Here is a 21,238-nt window from a genome sequence, read left to right as displayed (position 1 = left end):
GAGGCCTGGAGCCTGGTTGCTTCTTCAGCTGGGGGACTCCCCTCCGCAGGCCTTCCTTCATTTGTTGTGTTCCACAGCCTCTCATTCCCCTCTGTCCTCCACTGCCCTCATCCCCTGAACCTGGCAAGGACCAGGGACATCCTGGCTAAGTACCGGAAGTCTTAAGTTCTCTGCTGCGAGGTTTATGACTCTGGGAAGCAAATCCTGTCTCCTGGGACTGAACTTCATAATGAGCAGAGCTTTGCTCTCAAGCCGCCTTCAGTAAACCTTGGGGACCAGGTCACAGAGAGACTGTTACTTAAGCTGCATCACCCAACCACTGAACGGGGCCCTCACCCCAAAAGAACGCCTGCATTGCCCTGCAGAAGCAGCCCACGGGATCCAGACCTAAGACTGTGGGGCGCTCAGTTCTATAAGGTTAATGGGACACAGCTCCGATCGCCCATTAGACAGAGGAGAAAACCGTGCCTGCAGAGGCACTCGCAGACCGGATCCTTGCCACCCGACGCTGTCCCCCGCCATGCGTCTCCGGGACTCCGTCACCCCCCACGCTCCCCGCAGCGCCTGGGACTTCCCAACTTGGCCCAGTCCCGAGCTGCGCGCCTGGCTGGTGGCCGGCCGGGCGGGGCTGCCCGTGCACACAGGCGCGCCCGGGGCGGGGCCTGCGACCTCCCCCGGGGAAGGCCCGGACTTGGGGCGGGAGGCTGGCGGATAAAAAGCCCCCAGGGCGCCCCGGGAGGCCCGTTAGCGCTGCTCTGCCGTGGCGCCCAGCCCAGCCCCGACCTCCAGATCCTGCCGGTGAGCTCCTGCCTGTTGCGATCTCCTGTCTGCCTCTTGCTGTCTGTCTTGTCCTTTCTTCTGTTTCTCGCGGGTGGGCAGGCCTCTAGAAGCTCAGAGGAATGGGGGGATCCCATGGATAAGTCAGCCCAGTGGGTGGGTCACAACCTGCTTCCCCACTGGACAAGTGCCCATCATGTTAGGGGAGTTGGTTCAAGGCTACATGAGTGGAGAGAGCTCTGGCAAGCAGGAGTCTGGGTGTTAGGTTTGTGAATACACTGTGTGTGAACACACTGTGTGTAACCATTTCTCACCCTGAAAGAATGCTGGGGACGGAGTAAAATAGAACTAGATGTCTCTCCTGTGACTCGGGGCACTAAGAGCTGGAGCAGAGCTGGGCTCCCCTCTACATAGAGCTGACTGCTGGAGATGATGTGAAAGAGGGTTTGGAGGCAGAGGGCTTCAAACCCCACCTTCCCCAGCCCTATATAGGTGGGAGCCTATTTGTAGGCTCTGCTCTAACCACAGGAACGATGCCATAAGGGTACAGGGCCTAGACCAAGGCCCAGAGAGTCACAGAAAAAGGACTAGGAGTGACCCACAGCTAGCCTCTCAGGATAGCCGCCCCCCCCCCCCAAACCTCTAGGAATCCTGGGCAATCATCCTCTCGCAGCCTTCCCTCCTGGCCAGGGCAGGTGCCTGTGTCTTCAGACTTCACTCCAGTGCCCTTGCACTTCAGCCTGAGTCATATAGCCAGTGACAAGGTAGAGTTCCATTCACCCTCCCTCTCTCTCCCTCATCCAACATCGATCAATCAATGAGAGCCCAGACTGTAGCCAGGTGGCCTGTTTGAATTCTGGCCAGTCCAGCTATTTCATTTCCTGGGGCCCCGACCTTTCCATCTGTGAAATGGAGAGGCCTATTCAAACAGGGTCCTAGAGGCATTCTTATCCTGTGGCCCCCTCACCCATTCCCTTCTCCCTGGGGAAGAGAAAGGGCACCTTCTTTCTCCAAGACCCAGTTCTCAGCCCAGTCCTCCTGTACTCAGTCCAGTGGGAACAAATAGGAAGGTAGGATACTGGGAGGCCTTTCTGGAGGGAGCAGCATTTGAGCTGGGTGTTGACATGTGTGTAGGAGTTTAACAATGGGCCCTGGGAGATGAAGGCTCTGTCTTGGGAATGACAATGAGGAGACGAGCTTGGTGTGAGTAACAGTTCTGGGAACCTGGAGTGGGCAGGAAGTATGGAGGCTCTCCAGGGCCTGCATCCTGGTGGCTTGAAAGGAAGGGCACTGCCCTAGCTTACAGGCACAGGTCTTGCAGCAGAAGCCCACCCCTGCCTCTAGGCAAGGAGCCTGAAGGCCTGTGGCTTCTGAGGAGACCTCCAACAGTGGGAACTTGAGCCACAGTCACAAAGCAGAACAGCCTAGCCTATCAGAGACCCCCAACAGCATGTTAACACCCTAGGGCCATTTCACATGTGTGCAAATTGAGAGGCCAAGAGAGGAAACCTGGACTCTTGACATGGTCACTGATGGTAGTTCCCTGACCCATAGCAGGAGCAGTATAGGGTCATCTCTCAGCTCAGACCTAGTGACCCACTCCCCACCCCCTCAGAAGAGCACAGAGGAGAAAGGGGACATGGAAAGAGAACACTCTGGTGACAATCATCTTGGATCCCCCAGGACCCTGAGTGTGGAGTGACACCAGTCGGGGTTGTCATCTGGGAGAAAGTGCAGCAGAGCCAATGGGAAGAGTTGGCCTAGTCTCTGTGTGTCAGATGGGGTGGAGGTGGGGTCTGGCCTCATAGCGTAGGTGGAAGGGACAGGGATGAGTCTAGGGACCCATGGTTGGACAGTGGTGACAAATGGTTCTACCAAGCTGCCGTGGTGATATTGATGGTTCATTTCTGCATAGAGACTGGCATGTCCCTATTGATTTGGTAGGTATAGATGTCACCTCCATTTGACAGAGACAGACACTGAGGTACAAATTTGTTTCCCATTACCTAGGCGAGTGAGGAAGTGGAATTTGAACCCAGGCAGTCTGACTCTGCTGGAAAACCCTCCCACACGGCGAGCCCCATGCCGGGGCACCTCCCACACAGGCAAGCACAAATGGTTCAGAGTGCCACATTCACATTTGGCATCATTCTGGGCACTGCAGTGCAACAGGAAGTCCTCACTCTCATGGAGCCTCATTCCCCAAGGCTATCTGGTATACCTCCATTCCTTTCCATCCAGCCTTGCACTGACCAAGGCCATGGGGTTAGAGACAGCACTAGGTCCAGGGAGAATAAGGAGCGACTCATACCTGGATACCAACCTTGGGGAATGGAGAGGCAGAGCCTGAGACTTTCTCTACTTTGGCTGATGATGAGATGTGTCCTTCTCCATGAGTAGGGTTGCCAGGTAGCCAAGTTCAACTTTCCATCTTCCTGCCTCGACCTCCCAAGTGCCAGGATTATGTGCAGAGGCCTCCATTCCTGGCTGACCTGTTACTAAAAAGCATTCTCACTTCTCTGTCCATGTATAGTGAGGGTAAGGAGTAGTGTTTAATGTCTCTAGATGCCTCAACACCTAATCTAACTGATAAAATCTCCAAGAGGCCAGCTGCACTGGCTCATCCTGTAATCTTGGAAGTTGGGAGGCAGAGGCAGGAGGGTCCCAAACTCAAAGCAAGCTCTAGCTCTATAACAAGATCCTATTTATTTATTTATTTATTTATTTATTTATTTATTTAAAGACACAGGTGCTGGCAAGATGTCAGTCTTCTCTATCCACTCCTAGGGTGACCTTCAGAGCCAGGGTAGAGGATCAGCAGCAGTGGGCAGCCTCAGGGGTCTCTAGTAGCTCTGTTCAGACATGGTTCATCTCTATGCCCTGCCCTGCCTGCCAGTCCCAGGACTAACGTCGATAAAGTGCTAAGGGCTCCAGCTTGCCCTGCCCGGTCCCCCTACTGTATGTGTCCCTGCCTGAACCTGCTCAGAGTTTCTCATCCTGATAAGATGAAGAGAAGATGCTTTGCGGGGTACACAAGCTCCTCCACCATCTGTGACCTGCCTGCCCCCCTTCCCTTTCACATCTCCAGCAGAAATGGGAGATGGGTACCTCCTGCTCGGCTCCTGCATACACTCTTTTTCTCTTCTCCTTTTAACCACCCTTTCCTCTCTAGCTGAAATAGCCCCTTTTCAGCCCCAGAGAACTCTTATTCATCCAACAAGACCCAGGCTAAGTGGTCCTTTCTCTCCTTCCTTCCTTCCTTCCTTCCTTCCTTCCTTCCTTCCTTCCTTCCTTCCTTCCTTCCATCTATTCTCTTCTCTCTCTTCTCTTCTCTTCTCTTCTCTTCTCTTCTCTTCTCTTCTCTTCTCTTCTCTTCTCTTCTCTTCTCTTCTCTTCTCTTCTCTCCTCTCCTCTCCTCTCCTCTCCTCTCCTCTCCTCTCCTCTCCTCTACTCTCTTCTCCTCTCTCTCTCTTTCTCTCTCTCTCTCTCACTCGCTCTCTCTCACTTTTTCTTTCTTTCTTTCTTTGGTTAGCTGGTTTTTGAGACAGGGTCTCACATGGCCCAGGCTGCTCTTGAACTCACTATGTAATGGAGGCTGACCTTGGACACTTGATCTTCCTGCTTCTATCTCCCAAGTATTGGGATTGTATGTGGGAGCCACCACACCCAGCTTATACATCCCTTCTTTAAAAGCCTCCGCCAACCCTACATCTCCGTGTGAAGGGAAGGTGAGGAGTATATTTAATATCTTCACTTAAGTGTCCGTAGTACACCTGACTTAACAAATGGACCAAAGTGAAGTCCCTCCCAAAACTATTGTAACCAATGCATGAACTACACAGCTACAAATCTGGGCTATGACTGGAAGAACATGCCATCCAAGCTGGGGAAGACAGCACATGATATTTGGCTCAACCTCACCTTGGACATAAGAGACTTGGCCAGGCCACACAGCAATAGTGAAAGACCCTGTTGCTCTGCATAGTCCTTCCCACCCCAGCATTTATACACCCCCTTTACTTGGGGTGCTGGAACAGCAGAAGCCAGACAGTGGTGTTATGGCTAGGCAGATGTTTCTAATCTGATGGTACTCCTGGAGGATCCAGGGACTGAATTTGGTTAGTAGGTCTCTCTCCCTCCTGCCTACTCTCCTTGAGTGGAAGTGGTGATCACCGTTCGTTCCTTCCCCAGGCGCTCTGAAATCACCATGATGTGGCCCCAACCACCCACCTTCTCCCTGTTCCTGCTACTGCTGCTAAGCCAAGCCCCTTCCAGCAGGCCACAGTCATCAGGCACCAAGAAGCTCAGGCTTGTGGGGCCAACGGACAGACCAGAGGAGGGCCGCTTGGAGGTGCTGCACCAGGGCCAGTGGGGCACGGTGTGTGATGATGACTTCGCTCTCCAGGAGGCTACTGTGGCCTGCCGACAGCTGGGCTTTGAGTCAGCCTTGACCTGGGCACACAGTGCCAAGTATGGTCAAGGAGAGGGTGAGTGGCCATGACACACTGTCTCACAAGATGCAAGGACATGGGAGCCAGCTTCTTTCTCATAGGACTGGGCTTGATGAGGCTCCAATAGAACTTTCTAGAAGCCTACCCAACCTTTCATGACCAGGTGAAATGGCCTCTTGGAGGCACTTCCTGGGTTTAGCTGCAAATGACCTCTGCTCTGACCTTCCCATTCTCGCTTGGAATGAGATCACCAGCACCACTAAAGTCTAACTTCTCTTAGCATAGTGATTTGCACACAGTAGGTACTTAGGAAGTAACTGATGGACAGAACGGTAGACTGATGGACTAGTGATCGGTCAATAGATCTACCAGAAATGGTTTCTGTGGACCCAACACCAAGAGGAAGCAGTGGGCAGGGGTATGGCCACTAAGACCCCAGAGAACCAACTCCCTTTCCCTTGCTCCTCAGTGCTTGACAGTGTAATGTCCCACCAGAGAGAAAGCAGCCTCTCTCGCTCTCTCCTCACCCTTGACTTCATCTTCCTCCCTCAACAGGTCCCATCTGGCTGGACAATGTTCGTTGTTTGGGCACCGAGAAGACCCTAGATCAGTGTGGCTCTAACGGCTGGGGTGTCAGTGACTGCAGACACTCAGAAGATGTTGGGGTGGTATGTCACCCACGGCGCCAGCACGGATATCACTCTGAGAAGGTCTCCAATGCCCTCGGGCCTCAGGTGAGGCAGCTGTCTAGGTCCCGTCCTGAGCTGAGGGCTGGATGGGGCAGAAAGCCTCCTGCAGAGTGAACCTGGAGGAAGGAGAAGCCATTCGTGCAGAGCCAGTCAGGGGACCAGACACTAGGCCTGGTGGGACCTGAGAAACTGCTCCCTGTGAAGGAGGCAGACGTGGGACTAAGGGGCTGCTTCAGCCGCAGGCTTGGCCACAATTGCTGCCTCTTCCTAGCGCAAACAACCCCAAGCTAAAAACAGCTCAAGCCAAACAACAGCAATGGGCAGGGCAGGGAGCTGGCTCCCACCCTGTGCTCGCCAGGCAGCCTCTGCCTGAGGACAGCTGGCCCTGGCACACTGGATCTGCAATGGGCCACCTTGGGGGGCTCCCCAGACTGGTTCAAGTCACCCAGGGATAGGGGTGGTGGGTCTTGAGGAACCAAGGAAACAGGAGTTGGTCCCAAGCAACTATTCTTGTGCATTTCAGTTCTTTCCAGAGTGGTACAAAGAAGACCCCTCCATGCCCAGCAAACACCTTCATCCTCCAAGGACTCTAGTCCTGTTCTCAGTTTGATAGATCCAAGGAGGGAAAGGGTCTAGACAAACCAAGACTTCAACTTCCATTTTCCCTATAGCCTTCAGCAAATGCCCCCTGCTCTCTGGGGCTGAGAATGAGAGGCAGGAAGATGATTCTAAGCCTGGCTTTCTCAGGAAAATCTGCAGTGGACTCCAGGAGTCCCAGGACCCAAGGACATGGCCTACGGTGAGGTGATTCTATGCCTTGCAGGGCCGGCGGCTAGAAGAGGTACGGCTGAAACCCATCCTCGCCAGTGCCAAAAGGCACAGCCCAGTGACTGAGGGGGCTGTGGAAGTACGGTACGACGGCCACTGGAGGCAGGTGTGTGACCAGGGCTGGACCATGAACAACAGCAGGGTTGTATGCGGGATGCTGGGCTTTCCCAGTCAGACATCTGTCAACAGCCACTACTACAGGTAGGTGGGGCAGGACTGCCAAGTTGGACCAACTTATGTGTCTGTGAGTACCTGTGCGTGGGTGCATGCGTGGTTGCGAATGTGTAGGATGTAAACCTTAAAGAGTTGCTCGTGTTTCTGTGTGTGTGTGTCGTGCGCAAGCACATGCACGCACTCTATAAATGCGCATGCGCAGTGTTGAATGGCTCGGTGAGATTCTGGAGGGACGCATTTCCATTTCATTGCTTTCATTGTATCCCACCGTCAGTTCTTTCTATTGGGTTGGCAAGTGTGATGTTTACTTTCTGGCCACTTCCAGATGATTCTCAGGACCTTGTAGTTCCTACAGTGTGGCCCATCCGGGGCAAGAAGTAGCCAAATCAAGGAGTAGCCCTGGGCCTTGGTTGGGGTACATGGCCCTCAACCACCCTCTGCTACAACTCAGTGCTGTCCAGGGAACTCCTGCTCTGACCCAAGCTGGACTATAATTGGGTCGTATGCAAGCTAGACCTGGGTGGGGAGTTTGGGTAAAGGAGACATAAAAATACTCTCAGAAATGTGACCAAACTGTCACAGAAGATCCCACCAGCTCCATAAACAACCACCACAACCCCAGTTCCACCAGCTGTGTCAGAGACAGCCTCAAACATTTCTCAAGACATCTCAAGGCACCTCTAACTCCTCTAGCCTGCCCCACCCCTACTGGGTTGCCACGTGTCTGTCTTCTAGGCAGTTAAGTCCCTTGCCTCTGGCCTAGAGGACTGCGATTCTGAATAAAGGGCAGGCATGTGACACTATCTGTGGGGATGAGGGGGACATGATCACCTGGCTCCTCAATACCTAGTAATTGCAAGTCAGACCCTGCTGATTTACCTCCCTTCAGTAGGACAGTCCTGGTTACAGCCTGGGTGGCAGCCTCCCCCCTCCCAATAAAGCCCCCGACTTCCAGGTGACCTTTCCCAAGTCTCTCCTCCCAGGTAACCCCTAAAGGACCCTGTCATCTGGATTTAGGGGCTCGGGGGAAGGCAAGAATGAGTTACTAACTCCATGGCAACCCCAGTGCAGTGGAGACTGTAGGGTGAGCTGAGGGAGCTTGCTTGCCTTCTCTGTAAAGTGGAAGAGCAGCCATCCCTATCTGTGGGGTGGACATCCCATCAGGCTCCTAAACATCTTGGTATTGAAGTAAGAGCTGAGAAAACATCTATAAGCTATGAAGTCTGCTATGAACTTCGGAACTGAGGAACCAAGGTGGGAGGGCAAGGAGAGTTCTTGCACCCCTTCACCCTATCTGTTTTCTCTGTCACAGAAAAGTCTGGAATCTGAAGATGAAGGATCCCAAGTCTAGGTGAGGAGTGGTATGTTAGCAGGCAAAGGGGTATGACATGAAGCGCTCCCCTCCTCCCATGAAGTGCTCCCCCTCCTCCCATGCAGTGCTCCCCCTCCTCCCACGAAGTGCTCCCCCCTCCTCTTATCCCTTTCCCCCTTTTCTTTTCCTCCCCCCTTTCTCCTCTGAGCTCCCTCATCCCCACTCAAACGCTCCTCCATCCATATTTTCTTGTTCCAGGCTCAACAGCCTGACAAAAAAGAATTCCTTCTGGATTCACCGGGTTGACTGTCTGGGGACAGAGCCCCACTTGGCCAAGTGCCAGGTACAGGTGGCTCCAGGAAGGGGCAAGCTTCGGCCAGCCTGTCCAGGCGGCATGCACGCTGTGGTCAGCTGTGTGGCAGGGCCCCACTTCCGCCGACAGAAGCCAAAGCCGACGCGCAAGGAGTCCCATGCAGAGGTCAGCCCCCAGGGTCCTGACCAATCTGCAGGTGCAGATCCCGCCCAGCAGTGCCCTGCTCAGTGGGGTAGAGGAGAGAGGAGCCATAAGGGGGGGGAGGAGCTGGACTCCTTGGGAAGTTTTTTTTTTTTTAAAGGAGGTCATTTATCATCCTCCCATAGATGGAAAGTTGACATTATTTGCCATGGATAGAAGGCAACCGTGAAAAGAGTAATTAAATTGTAGCTGCAACCCACTGAGGGTGAAGGCACTGAACCCAAGCCTGGTCTTTTTAAAAAGTAGGTGAGAGCGCTAGTGAGCCCCGCTGCCAACACGCACACGCACACGCACACGCACACTCACACTCACACCAGTGAAGAAGCAGAGGTTTAGAGTTAGTTGTGGGAAGCCAAAGACAGAATTGGAACCTAGGCTTTGCCTCTGGCCGGTGAAGCTTACAGGAGCCCCTCCCTGAGGTCCACCCCTGAAGCCGGTTCTCTCCCCTTCAGCAGGAGCTGAAAGTGCGCCTGCGCTCTGGGGCTCAGGTGGGTGAGGGCCGTGTGGAAGTGCTCATGAACCGCCAGTGGGGCACAGTCTGTGACCACAGGTGGAACCTCATCTCAGCCAGCGTCGTGTGTCGCCAGCTTGGCTTTGGCTCTGCCCGGGAGGCCCTTTTTGGGGCCCAGTTGGGTCAAGGTGAGCAAAGAGGTTTGGGGTGTCTAAGAGGGCCCGGATGTACCACGAGTTCCCTCCTCAGGGAGAGGAAGTCGCAGCTGTGGTTTACAGAGGAGCCTCACCCAGTACACTCTTCCCTGCAGGGCTAGGACCCATCCACCTGAGTGAGGTGCGCTGCCGGGGGTATGAGCGGACCCTGGGTGACTGCCTTGCCCTGGAAGGGTCCCAGAATGGTTGTCAACATGCAAACGACGCTGCTGTCAGGTGCAACATCCCAGACATGGGCTTCCAGAACAAGGTGGGTTTAGGCCTGAATGCCCTCAGGCAGGGGCCTGGGGTGGCCTAACTGCTCCCTAGATGGCAGAGGGACGTGGGACTTCACTGGTATACACACTGGCCTCACACACCCAGGAACTGAGAAAAGCTGAGAAAGAAGGTGCAAGCCAAAGACTACCAACAAACAGTACTGGGGAGTGGTTCTGGGGATGGTGGGCAAGTTGCTGGCGTTTTGGAAAATGGTGCTAACTCTCTCATGGGATGACAGTAGACAAGGTGGCAGACAAAAATGCCCTTGGCAAACTGAGTCACCACTGATAGTGGGAGACGCTAGGTAGGTAGGTAGGAGGGCAAGGTCCAGGGCAGAAGCCCCTGCCACAGACAGATTTTTCTAGCAAGCAGAGCCATCACACACTAGCTAATGATCTAAACTCACGTTATAGAAGACAGAGGCCGACTGTCGGGCGGGTCTCCCAGCTTGCAACCCTGGCTTCTCTCCTTACTGGTCTCTGACTATTGCAGGTGCGCTTGGCTGGTGGGCGCAACTCCGAAGAGGGAGTGGTGGAGGTGCAGGTGGAGGTGAATGGGGTCCCACGATGGGGGACTGTATGCAGTGACCACTGGGGGCTCACCGAAGCCATGGTGACCTGTCGGCAACTTGGTCTGGGATTTGCCAACTTTGCTCTCAAGGTAGGTCTCAGGTTGGCTCCATTCCTACAGCCACAGCCTCCTGGGCAGGCGGGACTAGAACCCCTCTGCCAGAGCTGCTGGCCACCCATTCATTCATTCCTTCGGCACTTATTCACAAGTGAAGCTATAGGTTGTCACCAACTGGGTGACAAAAGCACAGCTGAGGGAAGGCTGCTGAGATGGCCTGGTATATAGTTTCATCTGAAGGAACCAGGAATTGAGGCTAACTAGACGGAGGAAGAAGAAACAGCTCATGTAAAGGCTCGTGGCCGGCAGACGTTTGACTCAGTGGAGGAGATGTGGGGCCAGGGGGTTGCAGTGTGCTCTCCAGGAAGAGGGCTGCAAAGTCCAAGGGTAAAAGAGGGAGGAGGCCGGGGCAGAATCGCTATCTGTGGGCTCCCAGCCTGTTGGACTGTGCAAGGGCAGACGTCACTCGAGAGGCCCAGACTCTGCCCTGGTTGGGATGTGAGGAGCAGCTGGGAATGGGGGAGGAGGAGGGACACATTACCTGATGTGGGAATGAGGGGTCAGGTTTGTCCCACTCAAACAGCAGAGCTGCCTTCTTAGACATGGATGGACAGTGCCATAGGTCACTGGGGCAGTAGGGAATTGGGGCAGTAGGGAATTGGGGCAGTAGGGCATTGGGGCAGTTGGGCATTGCCCCAATTACATAGAAATCCTTAATGTCAGAGGGGTTCAAATGTGATAGGGCTGCCCACTAGGTAGGGCTCTCCTCAGTGAAGATTTTAAGGCCTGTGCTGGACTGGTTGGAGGGATGGTAGGATGGAGGCATCAGAACGACTTTGTACTGTGCTACCTCTCAGCTCTGATGGGACATACTGTCTCCCCAGGACACCTGGTACTGGCAGGGGACACCAGAGGCCAAAGAAGTGGTGATGAGTGGAGTTCGCTGCTCAGGCACAGAAATGGCCCTGCAGCAGTGTCAGAGACATGGGCCCGTGCACTGTTCCCACGGCCCAGGGCGCTTCTCGGCTGGCGTTGCCTGTATGAACAGTGAGTGAAGGATGGGTGGGTGGCAGGGTCAGGGAGCAGACACAGGGAGCGCTCCAGTTTTCCAGCTGGGAGGCTGAGCTGTCTGTCACTCCCTCATGGAGTTACTGTGAGAACTGAGAAAAGCACAAGAAACTGGAAGAAGGCCTTGCAACTTGATTGTGAACTCTTTTTAAAAAGAGTGCACAGAATAGAAAACATGGCAGGCGATCTACGACATTTAGGAAGGGTAATGTTTTTTCTCAGAACTGTGGGTGTGCTGAGTTACAACATAGAATGAATTTATCGTCTGTGGGGAATACTTTGAAATATGCTGTGGAGGATACACAGATGTGTGGCACACCAGAGCCTAAGGCCAAGCTGTGGGTTCCCGTCCAAGCCGTGGAGTTTACCCAAAAGACTTGAGGACATGGCTGGTTTGTGGCAAGAGATTGCCCCACAGACCCAGATTCTCAGGGTGGCAGCATCTGTTTGACATTGACCAGCAAGGCCTGAGCCAAGGTAATTACATCCAGTCCAAAGGCTGCAGGCTGGCACCAACCCCAGAGGCCACTTGACCTTCTTCCCAGCCACTCTCCAACCTATCAGGGAGCCCTCTGTATAGCACACCCAGAGGAGAGCCCTGGACCCACCCTTCTTAACCTCCCCTGAAGAGGGACAGGATGCTGGTGGTGCCCTCTGCAACCAGGCCTCACATGCTGGTTGCTTGGCAACCTTGGACTTTAACCACTTCCAGTGCAGCTGACATAATGAGCACATTTGTGCCAACAGCCAGCCACCTTTCTCTTGACTTTCCTTACCTTTCTTGTTTCCCCCTCACTCTCTCTGCAAGCTCTCCTTGCCTTTAGGAGCTCAGGTCTGACACTGGCCATATCCTGGCTCTCTCCATCAGAAGCCACAGGAATCTCAAGTGCAGGTTGACAGGCATTGTGTGTTGTAGTGCACTCCAAACCCAGTGAAACAAGCCAGTGGTCCTATCAATCACTCTCATCGGCACACATACCTGGCAGCATACCTAACCCCAAATACCTGTGAGAAAGGCCCCTTTTCTCTTCTGAGGTTATGTGGCAACAGCAATGGATCGCCACGTACTGGTACTGATGCTTGAAGAACAGTGATGGGAGAGGCTTCAGAAGAGAGACCATTAAAGGAGAAGAAAGGGGCTGGGCTGACAGTGAGACTTAGGCACACTGGATTTAAAAACAAAATGTTGTTGTGTGTATGTGTGTACCTTTTTGGGAGTCAGGTCTCTCCTTCCACTTGGAAGACAAGAGTTGAACTCAGGTCCACAGGTTTGCATAGCATGCACTTTTCCTGGCTGGTCCACCTTGCTGTCCTCAGGTTGGACTTCTACATTGCAGAGGTGCACTGGAGATAGCCTGGATGTCCGAGGAATGAGTGCATGGGAGACTATGGAAGTGAGTAGCTAGGATGGACCATCCAGAGGGAGCAAGGCACAGAGCTCAGTGGACTGAACAACACAGTGAGGGGCAGGCTCCACAACCGACTCCTTCCATTTTCCCCTCCTGTCCTCTCCCTCCAGCCCAAAAGACGCTCAGAGACTGAGGCCCAGGGAAAGGCAGAGGCTTGGCTGAAATAACCAAGTTAGATATTAGCAAAGCCTTTGAGAGGTTTTTTTCCCCACTAAGCTACACAAAGGCCCTTTGTAAGATGAAAAGCATTTTATGAAAGAAATATAGCTTATATCCACTTCCTGTTTACTGAAGGCTAGACAATGCTCTAAGCATATTACAGATACTGCTTATTAATATAGCCAATATTATTCCCACCTTGTAGATGACAAGATATGAGGCACAAAAACATTATGCAGTTACAGCGCTGGGACAGTGAGCCTCAGCCAAGAATGAATGCTGGCTCCAAACTTAACCATGACAACAGGCTGCCTCCCAGGTCCTTGTTACTGGACTCACACCTTTCCACTCGGTTGCCCTTCTTGCATTCTTTCAGTAGTCTGGGGGGTGAGGCCGTGCTTATGCTGGATAACAGGCACTGCCTTTCTCACCCCTGCTCCCCACCTCATCCCCTGTCCCCCAGGTGCTCCAGACCTCGTGATGAACGCCCAGCTGGTACAAGAGACGGCGTACTTGGAGGATCGTCCACTCAGCATGCTGTACTGTGCTCACGAGGAAAACTGCCTTTCCAAGTCCGCTGATCACATGGACTGGCCCTACGGGTACCGGCGCTTGCTGCGCTTCTCCTCACAGATCTACAACCTTGGCCGGGCCGACTTCCGTCCCAAGGCTGGACGCCACAGCTGGATTTGGCACCAGTGCCACAGGTTGGTACCAGCTTATACTTGGCTCTAGAGGGTTAGGGACTAAACAGTTTGGTTTCCTCTGGCCTCAGGCAAAATCCTGGTTAAGTCTGACTTTCTAGGCACTTGGCTGGGCCTGCCCCAGGAGACAAGAGGATCCCTGAAGCACCTACCTGTGCCCTACAATGTATATCCATCTCCAATCTTTGGCTATACCCTTGTGGATGGTGCTTATGGGGCCAGTTGTGCTTGATTGCCAGTGTTGGTCTCTGCTAGCATGGTATTACATATTTTTCCTATACTGGACTTAGGCAGCCCCTGTCAAGTCGTGGGGACTCCAGAAGTGTGGAGACACAAAACAGGATGCTTGCGCAGCAGAGAAGGTTGGCAGGTTCCTGCAGTGACAAGGCGAAGCAGGGAATGGCAGGGAACCGACTGGTATGGAAGGAGACAATGAGCATCCTTTCTTGTAAGGAACCCGCAGACCAGAAAGGAGAGGCAATGCCTGTGACGGAGGAAGAGTGGAAGGGGAAATGTCTTATTTTCTTTCAGGACATAGATGTGCAACAGGGAAAGCTGAGAGGAATGGGCAGCGATTTGAGGACTTGGCCTTGCCTGAGTTAATAAGCACCTTTTCCTGTAGCATGCACAGAGCTGTCATTACCACTGGATTGGAAAATATGGTAGCAATTTGGTCCCAGGCTGATGCAGCACAATAAACTCTCTCCCTAGCTTCTTCACTACTTAGGCCACCTCTGGGCCAGTGCGTCCCCGCCCACCTCTGTCTTGGATCCTACAGCCCAGGTCCCAGCCTTCTGAAGGCCACCAGGGGCAGTTTGTACCTCTTCTATCTGAATTAAGATTCCAAGTAGAGGGGATGGCTGTGCCTTGCTGCCTGGCAGGGATGACAGCAAAGAAGTCTGTGACCATGCTCATCTTGGACTTAGGAGGAAGGGCGGGCACTGCCCTGTTATTACAGCTTTCCCCTGTGGGTAATGATGGGCCTCACTCAGCCTCCCCTGCTACCGTCTCCTGATGACCCACTCCTATTGCTGTAGGGCTAACAGCTCTCCTCCTTCCTCAGGCACTACCACAGCATCGAAGTCTTCACTCATTATGACCTGCTCACGCTCAATGGCTCCAAGGTGGCCGAGGGACACAAGGCCAGCTTCTGTCTAGAAGATACAAACTGCCCCTCAGGTTCGTGGGTTTCTATTTATGTAGCCTCCTGGTGTACTTTGAATGGATTTCTCAAGTACCTTTGGGTCTAAGCTCCTCTCTCCCCTGTCCAATAGCCCTAGGCTCTTGAATATTCTAGCCTGGCAATACGAAATGTCAATTTCTGGCTTCCAAAACAGTGGAAAGTCCTTATTTCCTCTCAATTCCCACTAGTTTGTATCACCTTAAAGGCTTAGCACTTTGAGCAACTCTTGGAGGGCAAGGAATGTGTTTCCTACATGTACCCCACAGTCTGACCCTACGTGATGTATCCAGATGAAAACCAGGCCTGCCAAGGGCTGGTAGACAGAATTAGTTCAGAAAGGCTAGAATCCTCGCTCACGGTTCTCAGGCCAACAGGAACTTTTACTGGAGCATCCAAAGTAGCAGTCTTTGTCATGAATGTTGTTTGCCCATGCTAAATTCAGCTAGCAGGAATTCTGTACTCAGGCAAGTTTTAACTGAACCCATGGACTGGGCAGAAGTACAGAGCTGGTCCAGCCAGTTTGAGGATTAACTAATGAAGCCGGTGAGCAACCACAAAATGCCTGGGCACATGTGCCTTCTCGGTGCAATGGTAACTGTGTACTGTCCTTTTCAGGAGTGCAGCGGCGCTATGCATGTGCCAACTTTGGGGAACAGGGAGTGGCTGTAGGCTGCTGGGACACCTACCGGCATGACATCGATTGCCAGTGGGTGGATATCACAGATGTGGGTCCAGGGGACTATATCTTCCAGGTAAGGATGACTCCAGCAGTTACAGAAGCTCTGGGTATCAGAGAAAGGTGGTTCCCCGTGGGATCCAACAGATCTGTTCCTTTTAGGAGCTGTGTTGTAGGGGAAGAGCCCAAAGGGGACCCCAAGGCCCTGGGTTTGAGTCCTGATTCAGTGGACACTGGGTAATTCTTAATCTTCATCTGTACATCTGTGAAGAGGGACGCTGATGTCTACCACCTGGGGGTGACTAAGGATCAGCAAATCAGGGCATAGAAAGACCACTTTGCAGAATACCAGGTAAGATGTAAAGTCCCTCAGAAACCACAGCCCCCGCTTTGATGTCCCCTTCACTGCAGGTGGTTGTGAACCCCACAAACGATGTTGCAGAGTCCGATTTCTCCAATAACATGATACGGTGCCGCTGCAAGTATGATGGACAGCGAGTCTGGTTGCACAACTGCCACACAGGTAATGCAGCCACGGCGACGCCAGCCTTGTATAGCTGCCGGGTCTGGAAAACGTTAAGAGGTACACCTGGACGTGCCTTGTGTGTCACAGATGGTGTATACAGACAGCTATGGTAGGATGACATTGGTCATCAACCTCACCACCTAGCAACTATATTCCTTCATGGATGACTGACTAGTTTCCAGTCTCAGATTCCTTCCTGTCCTCCCAAGCCACATCAAGATGTTTTTCTTGCCTAGGTATGGTAGTGCAAGTCTTTAATCCTGGCACTTGGGGAGAGACAGGCACATCTTTTGAGTCCAGGACAGCCAGAGCTATGTAGAGGAACCGTGTCTCAAAACACACACTTTCCTGTCCATTTCCTGTAGTTTTCCTGAACTGCCTTCTTTCCAGGAGAAAGTTCTCCTTGATCTCTGCTGTTACCTCCAGCTACAAATAGCAGCAGAGAGGACTGTAGTTTCAGACAGGGACAGGAAGGAGGTAGCTGCTTTTTAAACAGAACCCCTCCATCTCACAGTTGAACGGTGCCTAGACTTGCTAAGGTCTATGTATTTAAGGCAGGGCTGTCTTGTCAGTGTGTTTGAAGACCTACACAACTGTACTGATCACAGTATCACACAGTGGGATACAGGCCGTCGTGCTGTAGAGGGTGGACAGGCATAGAATCAGAAAGCCCTACCTTGGGGAGTACCCCTAAGGGTACAAAGCAAATGGGGAGCAAGCAGACAGAGTACATGAGATATCTGAGGCAGTGGTATTTGAGCAGGGCTTTGAAAGAGACGAAGACGCAGAAGTGAAGACAAAAATTATTCTGTGGCTGCCTTCTAACTGCCACCACTCTCCAACCTAAGACAGTGGGGAAATCTCAACCCAAAGGCTCATCTTTTCTTTCTTCTCTTCCTTCCTTTCTTTCTCCTTTTTTTTTTTTAAAGATTTTTTAATGGTGTGTGCACGTGAAGGTATGTGCACAAGTGTCCATGGAACCGAGAGGGACTGCAGTCCCAGGCCACTGTAAGCCCCACAGTGTGGGTGCTGGGAACCAAACTCAGGCCCTTAAGAGCAGTCCACACTCAACAGCTCAGCCATCCCTCCAGCCTCAAGGTTTTAATTACAATGTTCTGTTCTTTGAAACAGGTATGTGTAGTTCAGCTGGCCTTCAACTTGGGCAGTCTTCTGCCTCAGCCTCTGTGATCAGAGCTTACTGAGTACAGGCGTGTGCCAGTATGTCTGGGTAGTTTCCTTTTGTGAACATGGACTGTGAGCTTCTAGATCGCTGACGTGCTCCCCAGGGGGGCTGTGCTGGAACAGAAAAGCACTCCCTGGTCTCCATCTCTCAAACAGGGACAGTGACAAAATTTCAGTCACGATGTCTTTATATTTCGTCTGTGGTACTAGGCTCACGCACTCAGGACCTTCCATGGGCTGGGCAGGCACCCTATCACCGAGCTATACCCCTAACCTCATTTGTTTTAAAAATAAACTCCGCCAGCAAATGGGAGAGAAAGAAGGAGCATTAAAGTTTCACATCTGGGTAACTTGAGTAGACTTTGCTGACACAGAACGAAACGAGAATGTGAGAGGAATTGGGACTGTGCACATAGAGATGACAGAGCCTCTCTAACCAGACTGCTAGGGACCCACAAAGACAGTGCTAGAGTCCTATACATGGTACGACTCACTGCAGTGCGCCTGAAGTTAGCTATGTGACAAGAGCTCCTTAGAGGACCAGGAAACAAGTGACACTGAGCCCAGGGGGAAAGGAATGGGAAACTACTGTCCCTGTAAGCTTGCAGGGAGGGGAGCCAGGAGACAGTGAGCTCGAGAGCTCGCTGTCATGGCGGAGGCTGAGATGAAGCTGCTTGGACCTACAGTCACAGACAACCCCTGTCACTGCAGAGCCTCCTTCTGCTGTTGACTTACCAGGTGGAAACCAGGGGACAAGCCAGGTAGAGTGGCCACACAGAAAGAACATGGGGAGGGAACAAACGAGAACCAGTATAGCCTTTCCACACAACAGACGGTGTGCCTGGCTACCCTGATGGAAGGGCGCTGTGGTGGCTTTGTCCACTCAACTCTTCTGCTTTGGCCCACAGGAGATTCCTACCGAGCCAATGCAGAGCTCTCCCTGGAGCAGGAACAGCGACTCAGGAACAACTTGATCTGAAGCCATTACTGCACTCCCAGCTCTGCTCACACACCAGATACCTCAGCTGACTGGAGCCATGCCCTTCACAAAGCCCTGACTCACAGGACAAGGGGCTAGTGACAAGGAGCACCAAGAAGCTGCTCAGGAGGCCTTTCGGTGGCCAGATCATCACCCGGGATGGCAGTTCTCTCAGGATGGCTCTGGGCCAGCTCAACCTTCTCTTCCTTCAGGAGACTCGATCTTCTTTACAACTTGATGCACAGTTCCCAGTTTCAGGAGCTCTAAGTTCCTCAGGGATGAACTGTGACCAAGGCCCCCTCTAAGTGGTGCTTTGCAAATGTCTTGGAGGACCAAAGGACAGACGACCCGAGAACACAAGCTGTGGATGGAGTCGTTTTCTCTGCTATACGCTCCACGCAAAAGGACCATGTCAAAGTCACACCTGGCAGAGACGCTGGTGAACACAGTCCCTCAGCTTACCCTCACTTAGAACTCGCATCTCAGGCTCTGAAGCCTCTCCTTGCATCTTTACCTTCATTCGGTCACACATGGTGTTTCCAATATCCCTGAACCCTCAGGCCTCCTCCATTTCCTGATGGGTCAACACCTCGATTATTGGGGCTGGGGAGCAAGTTTCACAGAATGACGAGACAGGGCCTTTCCTGCAGAGTAGTCAGAAAGCAAGACGAAGGCTGAGGTCACATGAATTCAGCCTCGGAGGACCTCTGCCCAGGGAGGTGCCATATCTGGCAGGCAGGCCAGTCTCTTAGAATCACCCACATTGTAGGGTTAGCCTAAATTTCAGATTTAACCAAAGCCACTTCACCTTAAACTTTTGCAATTGAGAAGAAATTGGTCAGCCAAGCTCCTCTGCAGGAACACCAAGACAGGTCTAGTAGAGTTAGGAACAGAAGACGGAGTTAACAAGAAGTGAGAAGGAAACCTGGGAGAGGCCACCATCCAGTGAGGCGGCTGTGCTCTGTTCTTGCTCAGGTGGTATAAGACCTGGAGTCTTCCAGGGCATGCCTGGACCTTTTCTCCACTGACATACACACAGATGATCCTTCTAGGTCTTATAATGCCAACAAAGGTTGCTCACTATGGGCTGCCACAAAGGCCAGACCAGCTGAGCTTCTGCAGCTTCCACTGCACTACACTCTGCCCTCTTCCCTCCAGAGCTGGATGACGCTCGGAACACAATCCTTGGCACAGCCCACCCTAGTACATTTCTTGGGTCTCACACTAACCTGCTTCACCGTTACGCTGCCCAAGGTCAACAGTGAATCTTGGGTCAGGAAGGCTGAGAGGTGAAGGGGAGGAATGAGAAGGTGTGACCCAGACTTTAGACTTTTATAACAGAGGCTACAAAATAAAAAAATAGATGCTCGCAGACAGAACTGATTTTACAGCATTCTCCTCCCCACAGTACAAGAGCTACCCTGATAGTCAAAAGACATGTTTTGGGATACCTTCTGTGAACAAAAAGTACCTTTTTCTGTCTCCTCCATTCCGTCATCTCCTTCATCTGGCACAGGAAGCCTGTTTTGGTGTAACAGTTTAGGTAAACAAGGGAAGGACTGATTTCCTGTTGGATCCAGCAAACAGTGATATGATCCTCACACATGAAGCTAATGTTCTGCACAAGAATGTGCGCAGCTAGCTAGGGTGGGGTGGCAAGTGATGACTGGACTTGGGCAGGGAGGTTACCCTCACCTTCTTGTTGGATCTAGTTTCCAAGAGACCAGCAAAAGCAGGCCAGGCAGACAACCAACAGCACGCTCTCAGCTTTCCGGCCCACATCACACGAGTGGTAGGTGCAGCCAGTTCTAATTCCTGGAAAAAGCTATACAAGGGCTGTGCTGTTAAACTTCTGAGTTGAAAGGGAAAGACACGGGCAGCTTGGTGGCTGGCATGACTTATAACTAGATGAGGAATGTTAACAGAATACTAACCGCCAAATTCCAGACAGAACCAAAAACCTCAGAAGACTTTCACCCTGGCACACCTTGACTTCACGTGTGCTCCAGAGAAGGGCTAGGAAGCTCTCCTCAGAAGTTACGCTAATAGACTTTTAGACTATGAAGAGAAAACTAGAATCCACAGGGACTGTAGCTTTCTACTAGAAATTCTACATAACCCTGAGATTTAGACGTTTACCATATACAAAACATATATGTAGAGTGTACATGAGAGGTCATCCCCCACAGCTAACTTTTCTTTCAGAGCAGCCACAGCACTCAAACAGCTCTCCTTATCTTGGAGAGTTCTGTTCTCTGAGAGCAGCAGCCGCACTGTGTTCTCCCATTAGCTCCTCTTATAAACCAAGGATTTATCCTGCATGGACAAGCTTGAGCCGTGGCTGGGACTTCTTACTACTAATACACAGCATCCCCGACTACTGGAATAATGTAAGCAAAAAGCATATTTTCAATGGAAGTAAAAACAGCCCTGTCCCAAAACTTTCAAATGCTGACTTTAAAAAACTGTTCTCCGAGACTGATGGGAGTTATCCTGAGAGTTAAACGTAGCTGATTATCAGACATAAGATGGGTTGCTTCTTTAAAAACTGGGTAATAAACATTAGCAATGCCTATAGAGAAGGACTCTAAGCAGCTAACAAGAAGTCCTTTCACAGACATGTTTGTCCTTTCTCAAGGTCATCCAGCCTGAGGGTGTAGCTCAGTGGTGAGTGCTGTCTGGTACATGTATGGCCATGGTCTGGTATCTAACTTGGGGTAGGGTGTGAAAACATGGCAAGTGTGTGCCTTCAAAGTGTCTCTCGGTATAAAGCCATGCTGGGGGGCTGGATCAGTTAACTGCTCAGCAGTTAGGAGCCTGGTTCTTCCAGAGGACCCAGGTACAATTCCCAACATCCATGTGGTGGCTCAGAACCAACTGTAATTCTAGTCCCGGGAGATCTACACACACTTATGGCCTCCACAGTTACCAGGAATTCAGACATACATAAAATTAATAACAGAAAAATTAATAAGGTAACATGTAATATATAAAAATAAATATTATATTTATATTATTATATTAATAATAAATAACATAAAAATAATAAAAGGCAG

At 51.9% G+C, this 21,238-nt stretch overlaps 1 protein-coding gene across 2 annotated transcripts; it reads left to right on the top strand.

Moving 5' to 3' along the window:
* Window positions 1-709: 709 nt before the first annotated feature.
* Window positions 710-21,237, top strand: Loxl4 (lysyl oxidase-like 4). Of its 2 annotated transcripts, none has more exons than NM_053083.3 (15): window positions 710-798; window positions 4,969-5,264; window positions 5,784-5,962; window positions 6,741-6,946; window positions 8,232-8,270; window positions 8,490-8,709; window positions 9,201-9,384; window positions 9,507-9,661; window positions 10,162-10,329; window positions 11,181-11,343; window positions 13,396-13,639; window positions 14,700-14,815; window positions 15,435-15,571; window positions 15,907-16,018; window positions 18,112-21,237. In NM_053083.3, the coding sequence occupies exons 2-15, from the start codon at window positions 4,985-4,987 to the stop codon at window positions 18,180-18,182; spliced, it is 2,274 nt and encodes a 757-aa protein (NP_444313.3). In that variant the 5' UTR covers window positions 710-798; window positions 4,969-4,984; the 3' UTR covers window positions 18,183-21,237. The 2 variants fall into 2 exon arrangements, with proteins under 2 accessions (NP_444313.3, NP_001157783.1); NM_001164311.1 differs by having other exon boundaries at window positions 9,198-9,384.
* Window position 21,238: the final 1 nt, after the last annotated feature.

This window comes from Mus musculus, chromosome 19, assembly GCF_000001635.26.
Source record: "Mus musculus strain C57BL/6J chromosome 19, GRCm38.p6 C57BL/6J".
Lineage (NCBI taxonomy): Eukaryota > Metazoa > Chordata > Mammalia > Rodentia > Muridae > Mus > Mus musculus.
Note: the sequence above shows the minus strand (reverse complement) of the source record. Positions and strands in the feature narration are given on the sequence as shown.